Raw genomic sequence first — 27,943 nt, forward strand, 5'->3', positions numbered from 1 at the left:
TCTGAATTTCTATTTGTATGTGTGTGTGTGTGTGTGTGTGTGTGTGTGTGTGTGTGTGTGTGTGTGTGTGTGTGTGTGTGTGTGTGTGTGTGTGTGTGTGTGTGTGTGTGTGTGTGTGTGTGTGTGTGTGTGTGTGTGTGTGTGTGTGTGTGTGTGTGTGTGTGTGTGTGTGTGAGCGTGTGTGTGTGAGCGTGACGACGGAGCGTGTCGAGCTCTTCCCCTGTAAGCTTATTTTAAATTATGAATATAGATAAATTATAGTTGTAGTTGTATACTTCTGTGACACATTATGTTATTTTTCCTATTTTTGTCTTGTCTTGTTTTGTCCTGTGCTACTTTTATTCCCGTGTACGTTGTCAAGCACTTTTGTAACCACAAGTGCCATAGAGATAGTTCTATATCTTATCATTACATTATGAAATGGAATAACTGTTTGATAACGCCAAGGCACACAATTGGCAGACAAAGAAACAAAGTGTGGCACGTGAAGGCGTCTGTGTTGAAGAATGAAAAGTAAAAACAGAAAAGTGGCACGAGGCAGGTGTGGCACTAGCTGTTTTGGGGCCCGGGGGTGACGCAGCCCTGGGCGGCCCCCTCTGCACCTCCTCTCTGTTTGACTTTCAGTGCAAATTGGAATATTTGCAAATTTCAAAGTGACAAAGGTGACAAGAGTCTAAAAGAGACATTGTCACAGACACATGTCGTCATCTTACGGCTCGTTGTCCAGGTTACCACACAGCGAAGGACACACACACACACACACACACACGTTGTCCACGCGCACGAGCCCGGCACCGCGCTGGGTCCCCCCCCCGCCAACAGATGGATGGGGCTAATATCATAATTAAGTAGCTCCGCCCCGACGGTTCCTGTTTACCGCTCGGTTGCTAGGCAGTGACATCAGCTGATCCCTCCCTCCTCTCCTCTCTAATCCCTTCCCTCTCCCTCACACTCCCTCACGCACACACACACACACACACTCCACTCTCTGCGCTCCCTCTCAGATAGGCAGCGAAGAACGTGGGCAGAGTGTAGGGGTATAGGAAGAGGAGAGAGGCAGGAGGGTAGGTAGTAGTGTGTGTGTGTGTGTGTGTGTATGCGTGTGTGTGTGTGTGTGTGTGTGTCAGGCTGTCAGACAGCATGGTCTGGGTCTGAGGACAGCGCTGGAAGACGCAGCAGCAGCAGCAGCAGCAGCAGCAGCAGCCGCCTCCACCTCTCCATGTAGACCCGTGTGGTGACATCCACAGATCACCTGGACCAGGACACCACCCACCTCTTCCAGAGCAGAGGAGGAGGAGGAGGAGGAGGAGGAGGAGGAGGAGGACGTGGGGGGTGGCTCAACCTTACCCTTATTTTTTATTTTATTTTCCTTTTCTCAGTTTTTTCGGTGTTGGGACGAGGCTCCGGGCTGGACCGCATGCATGACACAACGCAAAGGCGAGAAACCCTCCATCAGCATCCAGGAGCACATGGCCATTGACGTGTGCCCCGGCCCCATCCAGCCCATCAAGCAGATCTCCGACTACTTCCCCCGTTACCCACGGGGCCTCCCCCCTGCTGCGCCCAGCCAAGCGGGCCCTGCCGGGCCCCCGCGCTCTGCCCCCTCCGCCTCCTCGGGCGCGGGCGCCGCCGCCGCCGCCACCGAAAGTGACCGACCCAATGAGGACAACCCGGACCGGGCTTGTGCCGGAGCCGCCGCCTCCGTCCAGGCCGCCAGGAGGGACGAGGAGCCCGACGTGGAGGCGTACGACTCGGACGACTCCAGTGAGTGGTGATATTTCTTTACCGTGGTGTATTTTGCCCGACATGTCTCCATGTGTGCGTCTCTCCCTTTTAGTTCTTCCTCTCCCCGCTCCCCTTTCTCTTCTCAGCGCATCTCCATCTTTTTTTTTCTCTTTTTTTTGCTGCCACCGGTTGCCAGGCATCCCTCCAGCCGCGTGGCTTCGTGGCTTTATCTGTCACCTTTTCTTCTCTCAGCTCTGCCGTCCATCTCTTTCTTTTTCCAATTGCCTGATGTGCGTGCGCATGCGTGCGTGTGTGTGCGTGTGTGTGCGCGCGCGCGTGCACGCATGTTGTGTGTCTCTTTGCTGCAGCGAACTCTTCGCCTCTCAGTCGAATGACAGCCAACTGTTGCTGCTGCAAAGAAATCCACCCCCCCTCCCTCCCTCGCTCCCTCGCTCCTCTTCTCTCCCTCTGCTCTCCTCCGACCGTAAGGGCGACGTGTGTGATTTCATTTTCATCAAACCGACTGCGTGCGTCTGTCAGCGAGCGTGCTGTGTGAGCGCATATTTCATGTTCCCACTGGACGCTCGGGGTCCACACCGTCGACGGGTCCGCGACGAGCCTGAATGATTCATGGCTTCTCGGCGAAGCTTCACATTAGTCGCAGTTTTGCGTCTGTGGGCTCATCCACACGTTTTGCGCTAAGTTCCAACAGTGCGAGCATATTGTGGCTCTGCTGGTCTCTTTCTTTTGTGTGTGTGTGTGTGTGTGTGTGTGTGTGTGTCTGTGTGTGTGTGTGTGTGTGTGTCTGTCTTCCACATTATGAAGACGTGTGCGTGCGTGTGTCCATATCTGACTTCATCACGGAGCTGAATGTCATGCAACAGGGTTTGTGTGGCTGAATAACAATAATGGAAATTGATAAGAATGCAGAGCAGCCATCACAGATGTCTCCATCCTTCCGGTGTCCTCTCGGACAGATGAACTGGAGTGAGCTGCTGCCGCTGCGTCGTTTCTCTCCTTTTACAAACCTGACGCGATGAATCACCGAGAAGAGAGGGAAGGAGCGTTTGTTTTTCGAAACTCTGCCCTGCTCGCACCCCGAGTGACGCGGCGCCTCGACGGAGGCGCTTTGCGTCAGACGCAGCGTTTCTCAAGGAATCGCCCGCGAGCCGCCTCTCTGCACGGGAGAGACTTGCGATCGCAGGTCAAATGGGCGACAGCAGCGCAAGCTTCTGCGAGAGTTAATCCACGCAGAGCGGCATGTGGGGGGGGGGGTTTAGGACATCTCTAATCCTGAACTGGTCCAGAGAGGAGGGAGGGAGGAGGCGGGGGGATGGTAGAGAGCAGGGGAGGCAGATGTTGCTCTGTGACCTCCGCCAGGCGTCCAGGGTTTCGCTCGCCGGGGGAGAAAAAAGAGATGGAGACATAGATTCGCTTCACGTGAGACACTGAGCTGAGAGACGACTTCCTCTTCGGGGGGGGGGGGGGCGGGGATCAGGGGGGTCGCTGTTTTGTTCATTTCCTCCATCTCTCTGGGGTTTGTTTTTTTCTTGCAGCTTTTCAATCAAGCCTGTTCTGTCCTCAAAGTTAACAACGGCCCCGGTGACACACACAGAAGTGTAAAAGTGTATATTCACTGCACTTTCATTCACAATCATTTACGCGTCTGTGTGAAGGAAAAAGAAGGAATGCGTCCAGTCGAGCCCGTGACGCCAGATATACGAAGCGCGAGGCCGAAGCACAGCGGCGGCGCGCGTCCTCCTCCTGGAACCACGGAGAGCGGGCGCTCTCTTACTCGTTGCTCTGAGGCCAAAGTCAAGCGTGTGGAGAAGAGGTTTTGTTTTCTCCTGACGGACCCCTGACGGCACCTTTCATGCAAATGTATGTGCGTGACTGAGAAGGTGTGAGCCAGTGAATGGACCAAAATTGTGTGTGTGTGTGTGTGTGTGTGTGTGTGTGTGTGTGTGTGTGTGTGTGTGTGTGTGTGTGTGTGTGTGTGTGTGTGTGTGTGTGTGTGTGTGTGTGTGTGTGTGTGTGTGTGTGTGTGTGTGTGTGTGTGTGTGTGTGTGTGTGTGTGTGTGTGTGTGTGTGTGTGTGTGTGTGTGCGTGCGTGCGTGCGTGTAAAAGTGAGGGAAGGGTTTGAACTTCACTTTGAAGATTCTGGTTTTTTTTCTCACTTTTTCGCACAATTCCATTTCATTTGTAAAGCTCCAGATCACAACACACATTGTCTCAAGCCTTCTTTTACATAGCGAGGTCACGACCTCACAGTGTTACAGAGAAAGAACCCAACAGTCCCCACAATGAGCAGCGCAACTCCCCTTTAACAGAAAGACATTTTTCGGACCCAGCTGTGGGCGGAACATCTGCCGGTGTGGGTTGAGAGGAGAGGAAGAAATACATGGGGGAGAGAGGAGAGGTGGGTGGAAAGAGGGGGAGAGAACAGGAACGGTTTTTTAACTGATCGAGTTTCGTGTCACTGACGCGAACGGCGCAAGTAGAATGAAGACGCAAGATTCACGTCAGTCGCTTCATTCGTTCAAGTCGGAATATTTGAACTCGGGCGAAATATTGGCGTGACAACAGTTGGCGTTGAGACCCTTCCCCACGTCACTGTCAGGTCCTGTCCTCGGATGTCCTGTCGTCAGACGTCCGGCGACAGACATCCTGTCCTGAGACGTCCTGTCACCGGACGTCCTGTCGTGAGACGTCCTGTCGCCGGACGTCCTGTCGCCGGACGTCCTGTCGTGAGACGTCCTGTCGTGGGACGTCCTGTCGTGGGACGTCCTGTCGTGGGACGTCCTGTCGTGAGACGTCCTGTCGTGGGAAGTCCTGTCGTCAGATGTCCTGTCGTGAGACATCCTGTCGTCAGACGTCCTGTCGTCAGACGTCCTGTCGTCAGACGTCCTGTCGTCAGATGTCCTGTCGTCAGACGTCCTGTCGCCGGGCGTCCTGTCGCGAGACATCCTGTCGTGAGACGTCCTGTCGTCAGACGTCCTGTCGTCAGATGTCCTGTCGTCAGACGTCCTGTCGCGAGACATCCTGTCGTGAGACGTCCTGTCGTCAGACGTCCTGTCGTCAGATGTCCTGTCGTCAGACGTCCTGTCGTCAGATGTCCTGTCGTCAGACGTCCTGTCGCCGGGCGTCCTGTCGTGAGACGTCCTGTGGTGAGACGTCCTGTCGTCAGACGTCCTGTCCTTGTATCAGGAATGGAGGCTAAAACCGGCGTCGCTGTGTGTGGGCAGCCCGCACTCTTTGACACGAGTGGCTCATCTTGTCGTGACCGGGCGAAGAAGGAGCGGAGCTTGGCAGAAAGTGAGCGTGGAAGTCGGACGCCAGTCTTAAGTGGAAGGAAGAACGGGCGAAGATTTGCCCTAATGTTCCAGCGGCCGGAATTCGCCGGAGCAAAGCGATGCGAAAGAAATGTGTCCGGTGTGAACGCACCATTATGGACCAGTGCAGGACTTTGAAGTCGTGCACCGTCGGCCCATTCGTGCACCTCACGGTGCTTCGAACCACAGCTCCCATGTTCAGAGCGCCGTTGGGAAGTTGGATTAACAGACGCAAATTGGAAAGAAAGATGCAGAAGTTTTTTTTAAACATCTGGATAGATCGTGTCTTTGGTTTTTAGTCCGCCTCTAATGCGTCTGGGTGGCGTTTACAACACGCACCAAATGGTCCAAATGTGGTTTGGAAATTGCAACAGGTGTCGCGGCATCTATCAAACCGCTGTCTTGTTTTCACGGTGTCAGCCGGGGATCAGTCACGCTGCAGGTTTGTGTCGGAGCCGCGACTCCCCGTCTCTCCGTCCTCCTCTTAGACACAAACATCTGCCCAGCGATGATTCTTTTTATTTTCTTTTTTTTTAACCACTGGCTGAGGAGTCATCAGCGGTGGCGGATAATTAAAGTCGATTAAGTCAAAGTAACGAGGGTAGAAATGAACTGTGAATAAAACATGTTGGACGGGCGATCCAGTGTCTCGGTGGACCTGCGCGGCCTCGCCCACGCGCGCCGACGGGCGCCGCTGAAACAGATAAATAAATAAATGGATAAAATAACAAGTGGCCGTCTGGGTCTGATGCAACGTCCCAGATAATCCCAAGCTGCTGCCGCTGCCGCCGCCACGGGAGTTTGAAAGGAGGAACATACAAACAAAGTACGACTACAGCAGCGCGCGCACACACAACACACACAACACACACACACACACACACACACTCTTTTTATGAATAAAACAAATGAAAGAACATTGCTTTTACTTTAAGAAAATAATTAGGGAAAAAAGTATTTGTGGACGTGACCATAATTCGCTCACGTGTTGAAAGACGAGTTGCTTCTGCCGCACGGCAACGAGCTCATGAGAATAGACCACGATGAACTGTTCTCCCGTGCGGACCCAATCACACGGGGGACGCCTCGGTCCTCGCTAAGAAACCCGCTGGTTCATCTGCATAAACGGCAACACTTTCTGACTCGTCGTGACCAAAACTTGACTTTAATTGGAACGGAAAAGTGCATCACCCACCAAGTGTCCCGGCCCCCCCTGCTTAAAGGGCGTAATCACAACCAATTAGACGTCCAGGTCTCCTGCCACATCGATGGACGGTTGTTTACGGTCGGCCGCTGGGGGCCACATCGGTGCCGGGGGCCGGGACGACGGACCGCCGCAACTGGCCTGCTGGCTGTTGTGTTTTTTGGGAGATAAGCCTCAGAGCCATGTGTGTTGACAGGGCAGTGCAGCGTTGGTTGGTTGGAGGAGGGGGAAGGGGGGGGGGGGGGGTAGTATATATGCACACACAGTTCTCCCCTGAGACGTCTGGATCTGGCAATGTTGCTGTCTCCTCGGCACAAGGGTTTGAGCTGCACTGTTTGCTTGTAGTTGTCAACTGGTGAGATGCAAGTCAGAGGGAGCGGGAGGGGGCTGAATAAGCACAACTTCATTTGAAAATAAAATAAAATAGTTATTTGGGGGGGGGGTTACATTTCTATTTCTTTAACGAGAGCAAACACAACCTCGCAGATACTCGCCCGTGATCTGTGGGGATCCGGATCTCAGTGACGTTGCATTCGCGACATTGCGTCACGCAAACACTGAAACATTTCAACTCGAGCGAGTTCACTGAATGACGGCAATTCAATGTCTTCGCATTATTTGCGTCGCCCGCGGCGTGAGCGAGGTGAACGTCGTGGCTACTCCCTGATCTCGAGGGGAAATTTGCTTCGCACCCTTACAGTCAAACACGTTGACGTATGAGGACGACGCAGCTGCGCGTCTTCGCGTTGTGCACAAAAATTAAGGCAAAATGATCCCGGATTTGGGCGTCGCCCTATGGCGCTGACGATCCCGCCGATGTTTTACGCGCTTGACCGATCGCGAGTTAGTCTCAGCTGTCAATCATGACGCCTCAGACTGTTTTCATAGCATCAAATGACTAAGTGAAACCAAACTGATAAGATCCATGAACACTGGGACATACATCGGTGGGATGAGAACTACCTCAAATGACGGAAAGGATCTTTGGGAACATTTTATTTAATGTGCTTTAACTTTCTTATCGTTTGTGGTCCATGTCCCGTCGCCTAACACGGAGGGAGGCGGGGTTTACGACCTGTACCGTTATCCCTAGAATATAACATATAAATGTAGAGTGGCGGCACATTTGTAACTCGTTTTTACTCATAAGTAAGTTCCTAAAACGTGTAGTGAACAGAAAAAAAACCATTACGCAAATCAAATTTCCTATGAGCTCACTCCGCCTTGACACCAGCGCCACTTCTCCTCGGCAAACTTCCACGCAGGTTCTCAAGGTATTCGACAGCTCCTCCGTGGATTTAGTCCGTCTCAGTGTCGTCTGTCTCCTCGTGTGACTGGCTCCCCGGTGCCCCGATCAGGGATCTGCGCAGGGCCACGCCATCTGTCGCAGCGCTCCCTCTCGACGCCAGAATATACTGTAGTTCTCTGCGTCGGGGCTGATTGTTTTGGGGCAAATTTAGCAAATGACTTTTGAAAAGTAGCTGAAAAGTCCTTTTTTTCTGTCTAAGCCTGCAGGACTTCCTCGGCGGCCCAGTTTAAACAAAAACACCTTTCCACAAAAACCCCGATGATGTACGGAAGAGCATCAGGAGAAGAAAAATGAGGGGGAAGATTTTTCTTTTTTATTAATGAGGGGGAAGATTTTATTTATTTATTTAACATTTCGAGAATAATGTCGAAATGTGGAGATTAAAGTCGAAATAGAACTAAACATCCGTGTTGTGGTTCCAGTTCAGCTGTCACACGCCCACGTTAACTAACGTTAGCGAAGCTACGCTAGCTTCGCTAACGTTAGTTAGTTAATTCATTGACGGTTGTTTGCAGGTGAACATTGTCGTGTCAGGACACACGTCGACGTTCGTGTACAAACACCCGTTGTCACCACCAGTTGTAAAGTTGTAAAGTACTTTACAACTTTGCAACTTTGCAACTTTACAACTTGCTTAGCAGCTAGCGTTAGCTTAGCAAACTGGCTAACAAAACATCAACATCCGGTTGTTTGCTTCTGAAAAGTGCTTCCTGGTCACTATTTAGACTTTATCTCGACATTTTGACTTTATTCTTTTAAAAAGTTCTTCCCCCTCATTGTTTTTTTCTTATGCCTGGCCCTAATACTCTTCCGTAATATTGTCAGATGATTAAAAGGCAGCACGCTATTTCGGGAGCGATTGAAGAAGAACAATTAAACATTTCCCGTATGCACCATCCCAGTTTTGCCCAGGAATATGAGGACGACTAACATGACTAACTAAATCAGACGCCAGGTTGTAACAGACACACAGAGACGCCAAACTCTCTCATGACGGTACTCGGAGGTGTTTCAGGTATGGAACAATCATGGAAAGTAGCTGCTATAAGCAAACAGTTTAGCAGTTTAATGCTTTTGGGCGTCCGACCCAATGCGGTGTAATCTCCGAAAGAACTCTGAGTATTCCTTTGGGGGCAGAGGAGAGCTGGTGTGTGTGTCCAGCCATCTGTTGCCTCTCTCCCAGACCAAAAGACCGTAGGGCGTCATCAATCCACTGGAACACCTCCCCCGAGCCTCGTAGTGCTCAGTTCAATGTAAAGAGCCGCGCCCACTACAGTAGAATCCTATTAATGTGTCTATCCGCAAGCTGCCGCGCCGTCGTAATGACTCACCGTAGTGCCCCGTCCTTTTCTCATGACTAACCCGGCTCCAACAAAAGACCAGCAGATTGTCAGCCGGTTCACATTATGGGGTTTTATCGCCGGCGCTGTCTCTCAGCGGGAGCCGTCGAGTGTTTTTAACTTTGCGGCGGTTCCGCCTCGCCTCATTCAAAACTCTGCCTCGACCCGTCCCCGCGTCCCTGTAAGCACATTATGTAATGATAATGCCAGCCATTACACAGATCCATTTGCCATCTGGGGGGGGGCGCCTGTCATCAGTGAGGAGAATTTGTTTTTGTGTTTGGCTTGAGTTTGTCACACTCGGCATATGCACACATGGATTGAGTGTGTTTTTCAGATATCGTTGGCAAGTGGCGACCCGCCGCGACGTCTCCCGTTGGTTTGGTGCACTACTGTTTAGAAGCCTTGAGTTTAGGATTTTGGCGAGCGCCATTTTGTTTTTTTTTTAAAACCCAGGAGTAACCATATTTGGAGGAGCGGGGGGCGGGGCCTGACTGAGGGCTACTAGCTATAAACTAGCTATTGAACCATAAACTCCTCAGGAAAATGTTTACTGACGTTTTGAATCCGGTGAAGTAGAGTCACTTTCTCATAGACTTCGACAGAAACAACGAGTCGAGTCGCCCTCTGCTGGTGAGTCCAGAGAAAACAGGCTTCAGGCACTTCTGTGTTAGCTTCATTTGCCGTACCCGGTGACTATGTCCTTTTTACTACGGCCTATGATCGCAGGTGATGCCTGGGCTCTTGAAAAGCTTGTGCTTTTTGAAATGCTAGAAAATCCACCATTTTATTTGTTTTTGTCTTTTGGTTTACCAGCCTAAAACCTCAAATTGCCTAAATGAAATCCTGCTGTCCGATCACTCCAAGTGGTGCATTGAAAATTTAACTAACGTAACCCGTGAAATGGAACAATTGATGGAGTGGATGCTGAATCAGGAAGACGGAAACCGTGGATGTCTCAAGCAGAAGTATTTCTTATAAGAGCTCAATATTTGAGGGGGCTTCTGGTTCGCGACACAGATCAACAGGTTCACAGTGTTCGGCGTCCAAAGACAGTCGGCCCATCCCCGGTCTCTGTAGTATATTTAGCTTCGAGTAATGTCGTCATCTCCCCGCAACTATGACCCCTCGAGAGAGAGAGAGAGAGAGAGAGAGAGAGAGAGAGAGAGAGAGAGAGAGAGAGAGAGAGAGAGAGAGAGAGAGAGAGAGAGAGAGAGAGAGAGAGAGAGAGAGAGAGAGAGAGAGAGAGAGAGAGAGAGAGACTTCAGCTGCTCACCAATTGCTGTGGCTTGCCATAGATAAGATGACCTTGCTCGGTGCCTGAGAAGACTCACCTTAAGAGTTTCTCAGGGAGGGTAGACGGAAATTCCTCAACGACCCGTACAGCTGCACTCTGAGCTCCGTTCAGCAGTATTAGAGATTTTTTTGGCCTCTCGTCTCTCGGGGGGTGAAGCGTGAATGCGCGCTGTTGGCGGTGTAATGAGGCCACATTTAAGGATAGTCCGGAAGTTCAAAGCCTCCAAATTGTCACTTTTGACTGTCGTATGCAGTTCAGTGCAAAGATGTCCAGTGCACACGGCTGTTTCACATGTCATTTTATTAATAAGAACCATTCAGGCTAAAATGCACAGCATTGCACAGAGCAACGTGATGGAGGGATATCTTTTTATGAGTTTGTTTTTTCTTCTTCTTTTCTCTACCACTCCCGCGTCGGCAGCTGCGGGAAGCGGGAAGATTGAAGAGGATCCGCCAAAATGGCGGAGGCCTGGTTGGAGCTTAGGTCATCTGCTGATTCGTAACACCCGACTCATTTACTTTACGGACCTGAGCCAGAGTCAGATTTCATTTGCGGAAGCAGCAGCAGGGAGTCATTTCCAGCAAACAACTTCTGATAAAAAATTTAAAAAAACACTTATCGACATTTTGGTATTGGCTAAATAACCAACTGCTAAGGACCCTTACCAAATGGTCACTACTTTCACACCCAAACATTTTCCTGAACTTGTCTGACTGAGCCCACGTCGGTTCTCTACCCCTGAATGTTCCAGAAATTGTCCTACTGTCGTTCACACATCTGACTTGGCCAATCTCCTGCTGCGTTCTTCATATGTGAACAAGCCGACTATGGACTCAATTTTCCTGACTTTTTCCGGAGTTTGTGTCACAGCACTCACCCGACCGTTTTAAGCTCCAGTAATATCTTGGATCTGTGATATATATCTCTATATATATATATCTCTATATATAGATATATATAGTGGTTGGGTGCAGCCATGAATGGGAAGCGCTCCAACACTTCAATTTCTTACTTGGCCAAAGATCCTTCCTTTTCTCCACTCCTGTTACTCCCGGAGAAGATGCCTGAACTCGTGTTCTTTCAAGGCGTCTGCCTCCCACGTCATCTGGATCGATAGCAGGTCCCCGCACGGCTCCTTCAGTCTCCTGGAAGCCACGGGGGAGCGAGAGAGTGCGCGCACTCAATGAGTAGTACAATACATCGCTGCTGCAGGCGGACCACGGAGCTCGGCGTCTGCGCCCCCGGAGCGGAGTGTTGGGTTGAAAACCGCTTGCTGAGCTCACCTGCACTAACACCAGCCTGGCGGGAGGATTTCCTCGTGCAGGTGTATTGTATGTTTCCCTTTCACTGTCTGCTAAAGTCAATTTGATTTCCTCGGGGCGGGTGAGCGGGGGCGTCTGTCTTGCCAGATGTTCTCCAGACAACTGCAGGCTTACAGATTATGCATGTAATGTCTAATCACACTGTACTAACGTCACACAGAAAATACATGTCCACGGTAATTATATACATTTTTTTTTAAATTTGAGAAGGGCGAAGAGGCAGAGCATGGAATTTGTCATTCAAGGATTTACAACTGATGGCCTTGATATCCCCCTATGGTACGTTTAAAGCCACTTTGTGTGGACTTTGTGATCACAACAATGAAATGTTTCTGATGGCATTCGCTTGAGTTTTGGTTTGTAAAAAAAAGTACATGATGTCGGTGAAAAGTGTGTCTCCGCTCATCTATTTGTTCACCAATTTGGCAAATCAGACTAGAAACGCCACACATTTTAAAAGGAAAAAGTATAAATAATACACAGGTTTTTGCTCTTTGCTGAGGCCAAAAAGATGAAAAGTGTTGAACAAAAACATCAGCTGAGTGTGAAATGATAAGGAGACTGTAACCTTCCTCAAATGAATACATAAACCAGGTTTTACTCTTTTGAAATTACAATTGATGCCACCAGCAGTTCACCTTGATGCGCTCAACTCACATTGCAGTAGGGTGATGGAAGTTAGCATTTTCATTTGCCCGTTTCTGGAAATTTGGATAAATTCTGTGCAACATTTGGATGGAAACTTAGTCTAAATATCCAGTATCCTTTCTGCTAATTTGGTGTTTTGGCCTGGAGGTGGCTGAGAGGAGAGGAATTGGAAATGGTGCATCCACAGTGGAGCATGAATGAGCTCATTAAGCACCTCCAAATCCGAGGCCATGGTTCTCTCCCAGCAAATGGTGGATTTCTCTCTGCGGCTTGGGGGTGAGTTGCTGTCCCTACTTGAGGTGTTTAAGTATCTCGAATTCTTGTTAACAAGTGAGAGGAAGACAGAGAGGGAGGTCAGAGGCAGGCCAACAGTGCAGCGTCAGCAGCAATTCAACCGTTGTGGCAAAGATGCAGCTGTGCCGCAAGGCAAAGCTTTCGAGTTACCAGTCGATCCACGTTCTGACCGTCACCTGTGGTCATGAGCTCTGGACGGTGAGCGAAGGAATGAGATCACGGATACAAGCGGCCGAAATTACTTCTCTCAGTGGGATAGCTGGGCTCAGCCTTAGACATAGGGTGAGGAGTTTGGACATCCGGAGGGAGCTCAGAGTAGGGCCGCCGGTTGAGGTGGTTCAGGCATCTTATCAGGAGGCCTTCTGGGAGCCTTCCATTGGAGGTTGTTTCTGGGCACGCCAAGGGAGTTGACCCCAGGATAGACCCAGCACTCGCCGGTGGGATTACACATCCCATCGGGCCTGGAAACGCCTCAGGATCCCCCAGGAGGAGCTGGAAAGCGTTGCTGGGGAGAGGGAGGTCTGGAACACCCTGCTTACCACCACAACCCAACCTCGGTTAAGTAGAGGAAAATGGATCACTGATGAGATTAGTAAACATCCTCTGGGCCGCTTTGATTTCCGAAAACAAATTACGTGGCCAGTATCTGTCAGGACACCTCACAAATGTGAGCAAAAGTAATAGAACAAAAGTGAGAACAGATTTCTGGAGTATTAAAGTATATTATGACATGAACGATCAAGTTCAAAATCCCAAGCAGCTCTTCTGAATTCAACAAGGCACTATCCCTGCCTCGTCTGAACGACCGGGTGAAACTAATGCCATAGAATTGCAAATCGAGCACTTCTCATTGTGCCGGATGACATTTAATTGTCATGTTGAGCATTAGGAGAACATTTCGTATGCATGCCGGGTCTCCATTCGAAGAAAAAAATCATGGAAAAATATCATCACAGAGGAGCTTACATAAAGACCCATGACTCGTCTGCTTCTGGCAGCCCCACAAAGTAGCAGTGTTTGAGTCATGTGTTCAGGCTACCATTGGTCTGTAGAAACTCAGAAGACCTGCAAACACACCAAAAAACCCCGCATTTTTCCATGAAAGTCCACTTATGTCAATAAATGCTGGGGCGTTCTTGATGGTGTTACTTTAAACCTCCACTTTGGGTGAGGATGGCGATGAAGAGGAGCTATTTAACTGTAACTTTGCCTCACATCTAGAGAAAGGTCATGGACCAAACAAGCCTCTTTTCTTCTTTTTCTTTTTTTTGGTGTATATTCAAATAACTTCACTCGGTTCAAGAGCTTTTCATACAACGACCTGGTAATGTTCCTGCTTCAAATTCGGGTATTACATGTCTTCATTTTCAATAACCTACAAAATGTTGCTCTTTCGTGTGAATTACTTTTTGTACTTTTACCTGAAAGCAGTTTTAAAAAGTATTTGCAGCAGCTCTTAGCTCTTAGCATTTACCCGTGGAGTTGAGGGTCATAAATACACTATGTCAAGGCACCGCCCCCCTGTGGAAACCTTGGCCCATCCTAACACATGCATGCTGGGAAATGACTCGAGACAAGTTTCAGTCCACACTGTCCTTTGAAACATTTTATTAAATGATATTTGTATAGCGCCAAATCCCATTGCACATGACCTCAAGGTACTTTACACTGTAAACCCAACAGATGAGCAAACACTTGGCGACAGTGGAGAGGGAGAAAATACTTGACTACCCCGCCTGAAGCCTGTATTCTCTGGAGTCACCAGCAGAGGGCGACTCCACTGGTTGCCAAGCGAAGTCAGTTTGTATAGAGGTCTATGAGAAAATGACATTTTCCTCCGGAGCTTATGGTCTCAATCTCTAGCTTCAAGTCTTCTTCATTACAACACGATGTTCAGTTTGTAAATTGTGTTCTTGTCTCTATTAAAGCAGACCACACATCACTGCATGCTTTGGGGGGGAGGGAGCTTCACCAAGCGATGAGTAGTTAAAAGAGGAACCGCTTTGTATTCTAACATGTGCGAATCCTTTCAAATCCCACTAAGTGCAATCTTCTTTAAAGATTAGGTATTTCACCGTGGGGACTGCATTAATCCCGGCTGGGTCCGACTGCTGCTTTATAGTCGCACAATCACAACGCTCGGTATTTTCCTCTTTACGTTCCGTCTCGATCTTATCAGAGCGAGTGAGTGGGGGCGGGTGGACGGACGTACGTAGCACCTCCGTACTGCCAATTACTGCTCCCTTTGACTATCGAAGATTACTTTGAGGTGTCTGCTGCCGTGTTGCCTTTTCCTTTATTCACCCCGGGGCTTAATGTGATAATGAAGTGTAGTATTTAAAGCCCTTTCGCCCTGCCCCAGTGCGTCAGCAGGGCCGGTCAACTTCAGCGTGTGTCAGAGAAAAACATCACTATGTCTTTAAAATGTAAATCCCCACTTTTGAGTGGGAACAATATCTTTGCAGTCAGTCTGCTGTGACACGGAGTGAATGTTTGATGGATTGCACTGTGGTGTTTGTAGCGTGTGCTGAGACTTCAGACTCCGTACGTCACTCTGTTCTTGATAGAAACAGCCTGTGAGCCTGACGTAGTCCCACGATCAAGCTCATGTTTCTGCTGAACGCAATCCAGGCTGCAACTGAGTTTCCACTAAAAACGTATCCGGAAATGCGTTTGCATCGTACATAACGTATTGTGCACCAGACCAGGGCACTTCCTTGTTCCTATAGTTTTCCTTCAAAGCCATTAAAACCTTAAAGAACCAATATATTAGTGTAAGTGTACTCCATTAGTCCTACTTGAGTACTAAAGTATAATCAGCAACATTAACTTGAAGTATTAAAAGTAAAAGTACTCATTCTGGTAGTATTATGAAGTATTATTATGATATTTTCTTGTCTTTCTAATCTTTGCCTTTTTTGTGGATATTATTGATATTAAATATTCATTAAAATGAAACCATGTTTGTAAGTTTACAGAGGAAATTGGAGAAAACTGGACACTTTTTTTTTATATCAGATAAATTTGGAGCCAATGTGTTGTCAGTAATGAAAGTGAAATCCTTCATATAAACAGATAAATACAATATAATAAAAATTATTTCTAGAGCCTGACCGATATGGATTTTTGGGGGCCGATGCGGGTATTGATATTAGGGAGTACAAGATTTCCGATACTGGCCGATGTATAAATATTTATATATATATATTTTTAAAAAACAGATTTCATTATCAAACCTTTATGACAGTTAAATGTAATTGATATTTTAGTTTAACCATAAACTTTATGATAAATAACTATAAATAAAAAGAAAAAAGAAATATATAGAACTTGAATTGTTTATTTTGCGCAAAATGTAAACGTAAATGCATATTTTCAGAGCCGGACCAATATATCGGTCAGGATCTAATAATTTCCACCATACTATGAAGTCGAGTATACTGTAAGTAGCATCAGAGCACTGGACTTATTTTCCACAAGTACAAAGAAGTTGATTTTAACATGGAGAGTGGGGGGAGAGGCCTGCAGCTCTTTGCTCGTCTCAGCTCCATCCACATTTGTTCACTTCCCGCCAGGTACAAATCTCCGTCTTACGGAGGACAGCAGCAGAACAAAAAACCCTGAGCCCGCACAGTGCTGCAAACAATCGTTCAGACGGCAGCTGCGTCGCAGCATTTCCAGGAACCGATGCTGGGAGTTCTCAAAAGATTTGCCAGCCTGCAGGTTCTTATCTTCCTATCTGTGTTCTGACTCATGATGTCTCTGAAAGTCTCCTGGTTTATTTTGAAATTGTTTGTTAGTCTCAAACTGCGCAAGCAAGCATTTCATTTTTAGTAAGTAGTTTTTTAGCAAATATTGATCGTGGGAGCTTAGAAGAACCCTTGGTGTTCACCAGTGACTAGTTTCTTTGTCCAGGAGGAGTGGGTTGCGGGCTTCTGTGTGGCTAAAAGTGAAATAACTTTTGCGCCAAGGAAATATCACTTCTCAGAGTCCTAGTCGCCTACCAGAGGACCAGAGGAGTATTTACCGAAACAGGTGCCAACTTCTGTAGGCGGGGAAACTGACAGGAAGATAAAAATACATGCAGTATATGTACTTTATATATAAAGTGTGTTAAACCGGACGGGGAACTCTTGGCCACATTCATTTATTTCATGAATCTGGAGCTGCAGCCTGATTGCTGCGCAAACTCCCATTTTCTCTCTTGTAAACCTCTTCATTCAGCAGGGTGGGATTAGCGGATCGTGCAATGTGTCTATATCTCTGCAAAGCTCTGCCATTAGTGAATGACATCTGCACATACGGCGCAGGGGACGTTGCTGCAAAACAGCCTCATCAACGGAAAAATCAATATTTGTGTCGATCATAATGCGCGTCCAGTGCATTCTCCACTTCCTGCAGTGACGACGAGATGAAGAAATTACCACAGACATTAGGTGCAGACAATCACGCTTTCAGCAGACATTTAATGGCATAATTGAGTATAGAAACGAAGACATTTCATCGCCTAATGCACTCACTCGGCTCCCTGAAAGTCGGACACTCATCACGGCGTGGGGAAGCTGAAGACCACTTGTTGCCCTTGGTGATAACAGGCGGAGGACTCCAGCACTGCGGAGCTAAGTGTGTGCAGTCCATACCGAACAGCTGATTTCCCCCCTCAAAGTGAATCAGATTTTGGCCTGATCCAGTGTGCTCTGATGCACGGCAAGTGGCCGATTGCGAGGACGTGAAGTGTGATGAATAAAGAGTTGCTGCTCAGCTATTTGAAACATCCGTGAGCTCTCAGTCGGGGTAGAGTACCTGACTCAACCCCACACTGCTACTGCATGTCTATCATATCCCTTTAGTTCTTCCTTTTGTTGGCCATTGCATTGTACTGTTTCCATTCCCAGTCAAATCTAAAGTTCTTTACCCAGTGACCTCAACGGACCAGCAGCACATGGCCGCACATGCGCTCAGGCCTTCTACGTGTGAGGAGATCATTTCCCATACTTCAAAGCGGCAATAATCTGTATGGAGGTGAAAAAAGGATCAGCCCCCATCTCGGAGGGCAGCGGCTGATCAGAGAGCCAATCTGTCAGGATGAGTATAGGCCGAGTTCAGGGAGCATCAGACAGTGGACAGGCGTACCGTCCCTGTTGGCCGGCTAGAATAAAACTCCAGGAATCCAAAACTCAAAAGTCATGCTGCAAAACCGAGGCAGCGCTCGAGAACATGGACGGGAACAAACCAGTCAAACTGCCTGGGGAGCTCGGAGACTAGATACGCTGGGGAAGTGGGGATGTCGTGGCTCAGGGGAAACCACATTAGGGTGGGGCAGAAAATCACAGAAGCAGGAAACCAGAGAAAGACCCGAATAAAACAAGCCAACGCGCACAAGGGGAGTCATTTCAAAGTGAAAGAGGAATTCACGGTTTCAAGTCCAAACAACTAGAGAGTTTCAAAACTCTGAAGTCCCTTACGGGGGAAGTTCCTGACAATCATTTACAGCATTAACATCAGCCACCTGCTGTATGCAAACCAAAAAAAAACTACCCAACCAAAAACATGAATAAAGAAATTACTAAACAGTGGAGACACAGCGACTTCACGTCCACAACCTGGTCATAACCCGGTGACACTAAAGCCCCAATCAACCAATTATTCAACCCAAGTTTTTAATGGAACATGTCTTCCCGATTTGACGACAAATATATATGTATATATACAGTATGTTCATAACCATTTCAAATGACACATCAGAATGAGTTCTTGATTAAGGTTAATTATAGGGCTCCTTTGTCATTGCGGTTACAATAAAAAAAAAAACATTCAGTGAAAGGTTCTGGACGGATCGCGGCCGTGATTAGAAGAGAACCAACATTGACGGTGGGGAGGAAATGTCTGGCATTTGGTTGACCCGTCCGTCCGCCCTGACCTCCTCCCTCTGTGGACTCGGCCGCTCTGTGATAATGCCACCCGACTCCCTCCGTTCCTGACAAAAGTCTTAATCACCGCGGCCACGAAAGGGCATTGTTACGTAAAAACAACTATTGTTACTGATCCTGTTTTTTTACTGCCGTTTGGTTTCTTTTCATGCGATCGTACCATCTTTAGAATTATTTCAATGGTTTGTAGGAAAGAGTTTTCAGTCATGATGAGAATAGATGCTTGCATTTCGTTTTTTAATAATAATGCCAGTTGGCGCCAAAGTCCCTCTTACTACTAAATACTGCAACCATCAGCAGTAAGCTATTAGTAGCAGTATTAGCAGTATGTTTAATAAGCTACTAAATACTAGTATGCTACCGGTAGCAATGGGTAGTAAGGTACTAGATAATACTATGCTACTGGTATGAAGTAAGCTTATCAAATAACCCCATATGGGCCTTAGATGCTTTCGGTGACATGACTGAGACGTATCCGCAACTGCAAACACGTACCTCAACATTGTCTAGGTTTACTTTATTTGCAGTGGAGGCGACTACTGTTGACACCGCTGAGCAAATCGGTCAAAGAACGGAAGGCACAGTACAATAACCAATACCGTTGTAAACATACAGTGCGAGATCTGACAGTCAGACAGACAGACTCACAAAGTGAAAACAATACGAGCCAAAGTACCCGCAACAGCCCACACACACACACACACACACACACACACACACACTGACTCACAAAGTGGGAACTACACCAGCCATGCTTTCACGGCTGGTAACAGGCAACAGAACCACTGATGGTTACGTTTCAACAGGACATGTTTTTACCGAAATGTGTTGCTCTCCGGCACCTTTTCCTGTCGGTGAAGCATATTACAGAAAATAGCAGGGTAATAGTCTGTAGTAAAGAGTCCCCGTGCACCGGCAGTACCTCGTAGCTTTGTTTGTGAAACACCATTTTTCCCGGCCCTCATCAAGGTCAACATCCCCCCCCCCCCACCACCACCACCGCAGAGATTGTGGTTTCTCTGAAAAGCTCCATTTGTATAGATCTGAGTGCAGTTTGATCGGCTCCTGCCGGCTCTAATGAGTCGGCAACACCTTGGTAAGCTGCCCCTTGATCCCTTCAGGGGGTGCGTTTTCACACCAAACGCCATATGCAGTCCAAATGTGGCGTAATGGTGCCGTGCTGCGGTTTGGGCCGAGGCTGCGGGGGCCTCTCGGGGTCCCCCTTTTCATTCACGCTGGCGCAGGCTATAGTTCTGTTGTATTGAATTAGCGCAGGATAAGGTGGAATATTATTGTTCGTGTCAATAGCCTTTGAGAAAACAAGGGTGTGAGGCTGCATTTTGCAGTATTCTCGTGTTTTCAGGCTCTGGTACAGGCCTGGATAGAGACATGAAATGGTTTCCTTGGTCTGTGTGACGATGGATTGTGTATCGGCTGAGATCTCTGACCTGCCCACCGACCCCACGGCCTTTATGGCTCCTCACACCGAGGAATTGAATGATTAGGCAAAGGGCGTACATTCAGTCCTCTGGTATTGCATTCCTCCGGCCTGTTGAAGGTGTAAGAAACCAGATGATCGAGCTGCCTCACCGCAGGAGGCTCAGGTACATGAAGGGGTTTCAGGGGCTGAGTTAAAGTCACCGACAGGCTCGGTGACATTTCAAATCAAAGCAAAAACCCACTCGGCAGCCGTCGGCCACGGCTCCTCTTTGTTCGATAAAATGGTAGATTGATTGGCTGGAAAGGTAAGACCTTTTAGTCCATTTTAATGAGTATCTTGTTAAGGTCATGCATACATATACATGTATTTATATACCTTGACTAAATAACCTTAACTCAAGGTCCTGTCATTAACTTTGCTTTGGATTTAGATCCACTAGTGGAGTCGTCTTAGTTGTTAAGAAGAAGACCTGACAATTGAAAACCGATCAGCTGCAGGGATCTCCCAGCCATTATTCTTATGAAGAGACTCTTTTTATTGGCCCACAACTTATGTCTTTGAGGCCTCTGTGAATTATTTATGAACTTTTAATAAAGCCATTAGTTACCGCTGGCAGAGCCTTTTATTAGAAGGTGGTCGCGGGATAAGTGAACACGCAGGGACGGAGGGAGCGAGGGAATGTGGCGAAACTCGGAGAACAAATGCTATCGACCCACGAACGTGAAAAGACGAAATGATCATTTCAGAGTGTGCACCCGACCTGTGTTACCTGAACGCACCTCGCGATGAAGACCAATCCCTAAACGCTCTCGACAGAGTTCACGTGTCTCTGAATGTCTTGCGGTGACACTATCCCCCTTTTACTGCTGCCATGTTTGTCTCCTTTCTTTGTATTTCATCAATGGAGGGTGCTACCTCACAGCCGGTGGTTTTCTGCCACGGCTGGTGCACAGTTTCTGATCGATAGGATGTCGAGCAGAAACTGCACTCTCCAACGATTCAGTCTGTCCGTCGTTAGGCTTCAGGGAGTTTCAAGATGATCTTTTTTTCCTCCCGTGTGGCATTTCAGCTCCTTTTTTTCCTGACGGTTCACAGGGGGAACATTGTGAGACAGAAGAGTAAATGGAGGAGGAGGAGGGCGTGTAATCAGGACACAAACCGAGCATGTCATGTTTACATCCCCTCAGGCATCAGGGAAGTCAGGGTGCCCTCGGAGCCCCGGAGCCCTCTCTGGAAATCTGACTACAGTTCATTTCAAGTGTCAGACAAAGTCCTCAAGGTCTGAATCCACAAACCATTACCCACACGAGTTGGTACTTTAAAAAAACAAACGCATTGGCCTCGCATCTGTGTATCGACTGGTGATCTCTTGGTTTCTTTCTTTTTCAATCTCGTACCGGCAGCAGGTCAAAGTTCCTCTCCGTCAACTGACGGACGCAAATGAAATAATTTCCCCAAAAACATACATCACACCAGAGGTTATACTTTGAATAATAGCTCCCAGAGAACCACCACGCGTGCAGCGACCGCACCCCTCGTCCGCCCCTGCTGCAGCCTGCATGCGAGTCCCATCCGCTCAAACACGAGGTCAAGAGCGGGCCGGACCGGCCGAGCCGTGTCTTTTAAGTTCACGTCCAGAATCCGAGTTTCTCTGCTGATGCCAAACGGACCGGTGTTTGAATTAGTGTCCGCGTCCGCCGCTGCTACTACTGTAAATGCGCGGGGAGAGATTTTTAGGGGTTCAAGGGGTGATTGGATTTTCTTATCAGGTGAGGTGCACTGGGCCGTGTGTTTTGGGAAGCGCATTCACCTCTCGGCCTTTGTGCATGAACGAGCAACCACCTCCCTCCTGTCTGGGAGCACAACCTTTGGCTCTCGTCCTCATCTTCTTCCGTCCGACTGCGCCCCGCTGATTGGGGGGAACATCGCTTGACACGACGTGTGTGTGCACCGTTGCACGTATGCCGGCATTTCGGCAAAAGTGGAGTGGAACTTTGACTTAATTTTTCACATGATGAAATAATTCACCTCCTATCATTACCTGAATACCCAGCACACGGGCCTTCGCCTTTTATTATGGTCCGGGGAAAAACCTTTCATCTTCAATTTTTGCACGCTTCTTCCGTTGTTTAGTTGTTGTTGCTTTGTTTTTTTCATATATCCCTCAGGCTTCGGGACAGTTGACATTTTTTGGAGACGCAAGGTTTTTTATGCGCGAGGACGGTGATTTGTAATTTGCGGGCTTGTCGAGCCGCTACGCTCGAGCCTCGGGCGGCAACAAGGGAGGGAGAACCGGCTCCGCTCATTGGCTTTTCTATAAAATCTCTTGAAGTCCTGTAGGTTGCTACCGACAAGGATGGGGGGGGGAAGTCAGATATGCACACCTGTATGGAGCACTCGCACTATTGCTTTATTCTTTTGATTGAATCATTACCAACATTAGCGCTTACACACACATGGGCATTTGTGTGTGTGTGTGCGTGTGTGTGTGTGTGCGTGTGCGTGTGTGTGCGTGTGTGCACACCAGGCGTCTGGTGTTGCTGATTGTATTGAGCCCGACTCCACCCCCCCAATAATCAATCAAAGCTTCTCTTGATCCCAAGTTGTTCAAAGCGCTCTTCGCCTGCATCATGAAGCAAAGGCAGCTCAGTGGTTCTGTCCGGTACACACTGCATACTGAAGTGTGTTGAGTCTTGTAGTTTGTAGTCTTTTCTCTATGGAAAGCATCACAGGCGTGCTGTATATGCCCCGATCAGTGAAACTGCTTTTTTTTTTTTTTGACGTGTGCACCACAAGTTGCTTCGTATTGGCGTGCGGAATTGAACACAAATTTGTGATACGGCTTCTCAAAGTTACGCACAAATGACTGCACGCGTTTGTAACTCTCTTACACAGGACCTGTATTCCTTTTTGAGACTAGTCTCTCTCCGTACTTACGGCTCTAAAGAAAAGACCTGCTGCATCTAACAATAGCTCCTCTGTATTATTTTCCATGCATCATAATTACGCGGAGAGAAGCGTCTCTGACAGAACGTAACGAGCACTGACGCCGGCGTCCCCGAGAGCAAATTATCGCAGGCGCCGGGGTAAAGAGTTTGATTTTGTCCGTTGGCCAACTCACGGAATGAAAGTTAATCGGCGACAGCTGACGGCGTTCAGAGGCCGCGGCTGTTGAAATGATGGATGAACTGATGTCACTCGCGCACCTCGTACAGCTCGTTACAGTATAAACTGGTCGGTGCCAGAGACACCGTTGTCCGTGTGAGACTCACAGGCATCAAACAGACAGGCCACCGATCAACGCTCCTATTCCAATATATGGATATGTTACTAAAGCTTTGAATTATTATTCGTCATTACGAGATATGTCTGTAACGTGGGAATATATTGGTTTTGAAACCATAAAATCGATATATCTTTTATAATCTCAGCGTGGGTACATGCCGATAATGTACCAATTACGCTTAATTAAGAAGAAGAAGAAGAAGGAAACAGAAATACAAATCTTCTGCGCGACCAATCGCGTTGCGATCTCTGATCGCGTCGTGGCCGACCCACCACAGCTCGTCATTACTCTCGGCCACCTTCATTTGTTTCACACAAATCCCACTTGTGACTTGTTCATTTCCGTTCAGTTTCATGTCCATCGACACCACATTCATGGATCGACCTCAATCTGCATACCGGCATCTCCGAGTATTTATTCTACAGTGTAAACGTGTTGCACACAGAAGATTGTGCACAGCGGTGTACGTTAGCGGTCTGTGGTCACTGGCGTGTGCACACGGATGCAGCGTTTAGCGCAGGATGCCGCTGCGTGTGTTGCCGGCGCTCGCATCTGGCGCCGGCCGGTGTCTGCCCGGTGCAGATTAAATAAGGCGTGGCACCGACGGCTCCATCTTCTCCGGGTAGGACAGTCGAACGGCACGCCGCTCGGCTCGCTCAGGCACAAAAGGGGTCCTGAGGGTAGTGAGGCTTTACCTTTTGTCCTCTCATAGTGAAACAACTACCCTTTGTTTGGCCAACACCCCGCGTCCCTGATTCCTCACTCTTCGGGAAGATGAATTGTGCCATTAATTGGAATTGAAATGTTGAGTATTCTAATGAGCCCTCTGCCTACATCCCGTCCCCTGTGCTCATTTGTCATGAGCCGAAACGCTTTTTAACATTTAGCCCAAGTGGTCATCTCCAATTAATCCCGGGGCTCGCCGTAATTGGCTCCCGTGCGCAGACTGTCAGAATATGAACATCCATTATTCATTCGCCCGTCTTTTCCGCGCCGTCCACTCGCAGCCTCTCTGTCGCCCTAATCTCTGCCAAATAGACGGCCTGCCCGCTGCTTCATTTATTACAAGCGAGGTGGAAAAAAAAAAAAGAAAAGCATTAGCCATCATGAGTCATGTCCCCGTCCCTTCACCACACCCCTTCCGTCCTCGCAGGTCCTGGAAGAGCTCAGAGGAGGATCCGACGGAAATCAACCTCAACTCTGCAAAGCGAAACGAACCATAACCGCAGATTTTGAACAAGATGATGCCACATTCACATTTCTTACAGACGAGAAATTGAACAACAACAAGGATTTAGGCCCCATAATGGGAGACGCTTTCTATTAGCGACCGCACGCTGCACGAGGAGACACAATTCAGTCTGCGGCGAGAGTCTGGTTGCAGCCCCGCTGAAGCACTCAGCAGGCGTTTTTCCTGCCGGCCCGCTCGACACAGTATCTGACCGCAGACTCCTGCTGCCGAACATAATGCAATCCGTCTGTCTCCTCGCCTCGACACCCTCAAGACTCATCAACGCTTTGTCCCTTCTTCTGTTCTTTTTTTCTTCTTCAACAATTTGATCAGAAGATTGTTAAAACAACCAGCACCCCTGCACACGCACACACACACACACACACACACACACACACACACACACTCACACACACACACACACACACACACACACACACACACACCTCTTCCCCTTAAACCTTTAAAGTCCAGACTGTGCGAACAGTTCCACCAGGCTTGTCGCTGTGCGAAACAAAATACCGGATGGTACATTAAAAAAGAAAAAAATCTCTGCTTTGATTTCAGTAGGTTTACACCAGTTTTACTATGAGAAGAAATACGTCTCTCAACATATAAATGCCAGCACCGGTGGTTGGTATAGCAACAGGTTTACAAGGTCGTGTTTAAAATAAATCCTCCTCTTAGTCATCCGCATAGTCTGCTTTTCTTTCCTTTTGAAAAAAACGATCATCAACAGGTATTGTACAGTTTGCTGTACACACGCAGCCCCGGCACCAGTCCTACCGAACCCAAATGTCGAGTTTAAATAAAGATGCATCGTACTGACTGATCGTGAGTAGTTTCTGTCTCCTGAGTGTCGACTGGAGGCCGGCTTGCTCCTCCGAAGAAGCTGTCGACAGTGAATTGTCTTACCTCACCGACCACGAGGCCCCTCGCTCTTATCCCCTGTGGCTGCATGTGTGACCGAGGACGCCGAATTGAATCAAATGGAAATGATTCAATTCGGCGTGTACACACACACACACACAGCTGTATATTTACAGCCTGACATTTTACAGCCTGAAAGTGCGTCAGTCCTCTCCGCTCATCCACCTGCAGCTTCTACGCTTCTTAACGTCTCATTACGGTCAGGACTTATCGGATTATTATTAGTGGCGGAAGAGTCGATGTAGGGATTTAAATTTAAACTCGGAATTCAATTTACAGGCACTGCACTCTGCTTCCCACTTAATGTTATTTAAAAAAAAATAAAATTGCTATGTCTGTACATCCGGAGTATGAATAATGATTTCATAATCATTCATAATCATAGTCTGGAATTATGAGAAAACTGTAAAGATGAAATAAAAGGTTTTGAGATAAAGAGCTACAAGATTTTATCTGGTGATTCCAAGATCGCAAGTGTCAGAGTCGTGCTAGCGGCCCTGTCATGTTGTACAGCTTTTTCAAGCTTTTAGCTAAATGCTAACATCAGCAAGCTATAACTTTTGGGATGAAAATTAAAATGCAAATTTAAGAATGTTAAGCAGGTATGATGTGTAACTTGTTGACCGGCTTTCTGTATTGTGCTCGCATGCTAACGTCTGCTAGTTAGCACTGAACCCAAAGATTGTCTGAGGCTGATTGGGATTCGGAAACAATAGTTGAAATAATTTTTTTTTGACGCAAAACCAATTGGTGCTTCAACCAAATGGTGCTACAGCAAAACAAAGTCTGCAGGGTTCATCCTCTGGAAACCACGAATGGAGTTACCATATTTGTTTTTGCCAATCCGTCCAGAAGCTGTTGAGATATTTAAACTGGAAGTGTGAAGATGTTGACCTGCTGGTGGCGCTAGAGGAAAAGTCACTGAAATTGTTGTCCAATTAAAAACAAGCCCACAGGTCGTCTGCGCAAGCGGCTTATCTTCGCCGATGGCGACATTTTATTTGGTAGGTGACCTTTAGCAGCCGTAGTAAATACGATTGGAGCAAAGGAGGAAGTCGGGCGATGTGGTATTGAGGTCCAACAGAATTTTGAAGAGACCAGCTGTCCGTTTTCCAGTTTTAATGCAGAGCCCTGTGCTATGTGCAAAAACATACCTTTTCAGTTTTTATTGGGAAAAAAGAAAACCACGTTTCATTTTGGCTGTGCTGCCAATCCACCTGCAGCTTCTACGCTTCTTAACGTCTCATTACGGTCAGGACTTATCGGATACTTGCAGTTGTCACAATCCTGTATACCCCACTGAATTAGCATCTGTACCTAGGTGTCGTTGCTGTGATCCAGATTTGAATCTCGATCTGGAGTGAAATTGCTTCCATTTCCTCTTCGTCCCCTCGTGATCTCAGTTTGCCGAGGGGGATGAAAGTGTAGTCGGTCGATACTGAGGTGACTGTGGCACGGCGAGGGGGGGGGGGGCAGCTTTTCTGCGGGGGAATTGCCAAGCTCGCAAAGCGTGAGCAAGCAATCCGAGGAAAGGAACCAAACCCACCCCTTTCAGATTGGACCAGCAGCAAAAGAAGAAGCAAAGTCCAACATTGTGAGGAAAGCGGGTCAAGGGGCCGATCGGTAGAAAAGGCCACTTCTAGGCTTTAATCTATCCTGAATGTCACACTGTAATATGTTGGGGGTTTCTTTCAAAGGAGAGGACAACAGGAAACAGGGAGTGTTTCACATTTTATAACAGTGGCCTTGAGGAGGAAACACAGCTCTGCTTGGTGTGGAACACTCGGAAGAGGTGGGAGGCGGGGGAATCAAGATGTTTAGCCTCGCTATTCACCGGGTTCATTTCATTGTTCAGTCAGACGTCAGCGGCGCAGACCATGGTTTCGGTTCAGGCTGGAGGGGGAGGTGGGGGGGGGGGCGGTGGTTTCATAGAGAAGGAGTATCATAAGAATCACAGCCGCTGTGTCTCAGGGAAAGGTTTTTACCTCATGCAAGAAATGGAATTTTAATCCTGAAATAATCCTGCAATAAGCCCTGAGAAATTGTTCCGCTGATCAACAAGATAAGCTTCTTTAGACTGATGATAACAGCGGAGCCGCCGTCGTGAAGGGTTCAGGGTGTGTATCACCGCAACATTGTCTCCGTTTTGCATTAGCTAAACTTTGGACAGAGCGACAGTGGATGCGCGGCGCTCGATTTCGACTGCGACCCCCCCATTATTGACATATTCAATGTGACCACGGCAGTAATCTTCGTTCTGACACGTTCACTTTAGTTGTGAAAGTGCGTCAGTCCTCTCCGCTCGCTCCAGAGCACCCGGCGAGCCGGCGTTTCCAAAGATTTGTCCAATTATCTGAAGCCAAATTTAGATGGGCAAGGGCCAATCAAATAATCAGTGCGAAGGACACTTGTGCACTTTAATTTTGCCCGAGGATCACACCTGAGGAGGGCCACTGCTTTTGTCAGCGTGACAGCGTCTCTGAAGGGGCAATTTCACATTTTATAACCGCAGCCTTGAGAGACAGAGACGTCCCATTTGATGGGTTCCTTTCAGAAGCTCGGAGGAGTGATGGGAGGTTGTGTTTGGCCTGTCAGTGTATGTACACACACACACACACACAGGATGTGGTGGTGACTGGTCGTATCATTTCACC

The 27,943-nt window shown here is 48.1% G+C and overlaps 1 protein-coding gene across 2 annotated transcripts in view; it reads left to right on the top strand.

Moving 5' to 3' along the window:
* The first annotated feature begins 956 nt into the window (after positions 1–956).
* doc2b (double C2-like domains, beta) overlaps positions 957–27,943 on the top strand; it is an 88,117-nt gene continuing 61,130 nt past the window's right edge. The window contains exons 1-2 of one of the 2 annotated variants that reach the window (XM_047329471.1): positions 957–1,064; positions 1,380–1,764. In XM_047329471.1, coding sequence (XP_047185427.1) covers positions 1,422–1,764 — 343 coding nt within the window. In that variant the 5' untranslated portion in view covers positions 957–1,064; positions 1,380–1,421. Of the gene's footprint in view, positions 1,065–1,310; positions 1,765–27,943 lie in introns of those variants that run through there. The other variant, XM_035627061.2, reaches the window with a different exon arrangement.

The sequence above is a fragment of the Scophthalmus maximus genome, chromosome 2, assembly GCF_022379125.1.
Source record: "Scophthalmus maximus strain ysfricsl-2021 chromosome 2, ASM2237912v1, whole genome shotgun sequence".
NCBI lineage: Eukaryota > Metazoa > Chordata > Actinopteri > Pleuronectiformes > Scophthalmidae > Scophthalmus > Scophthalmus maximus.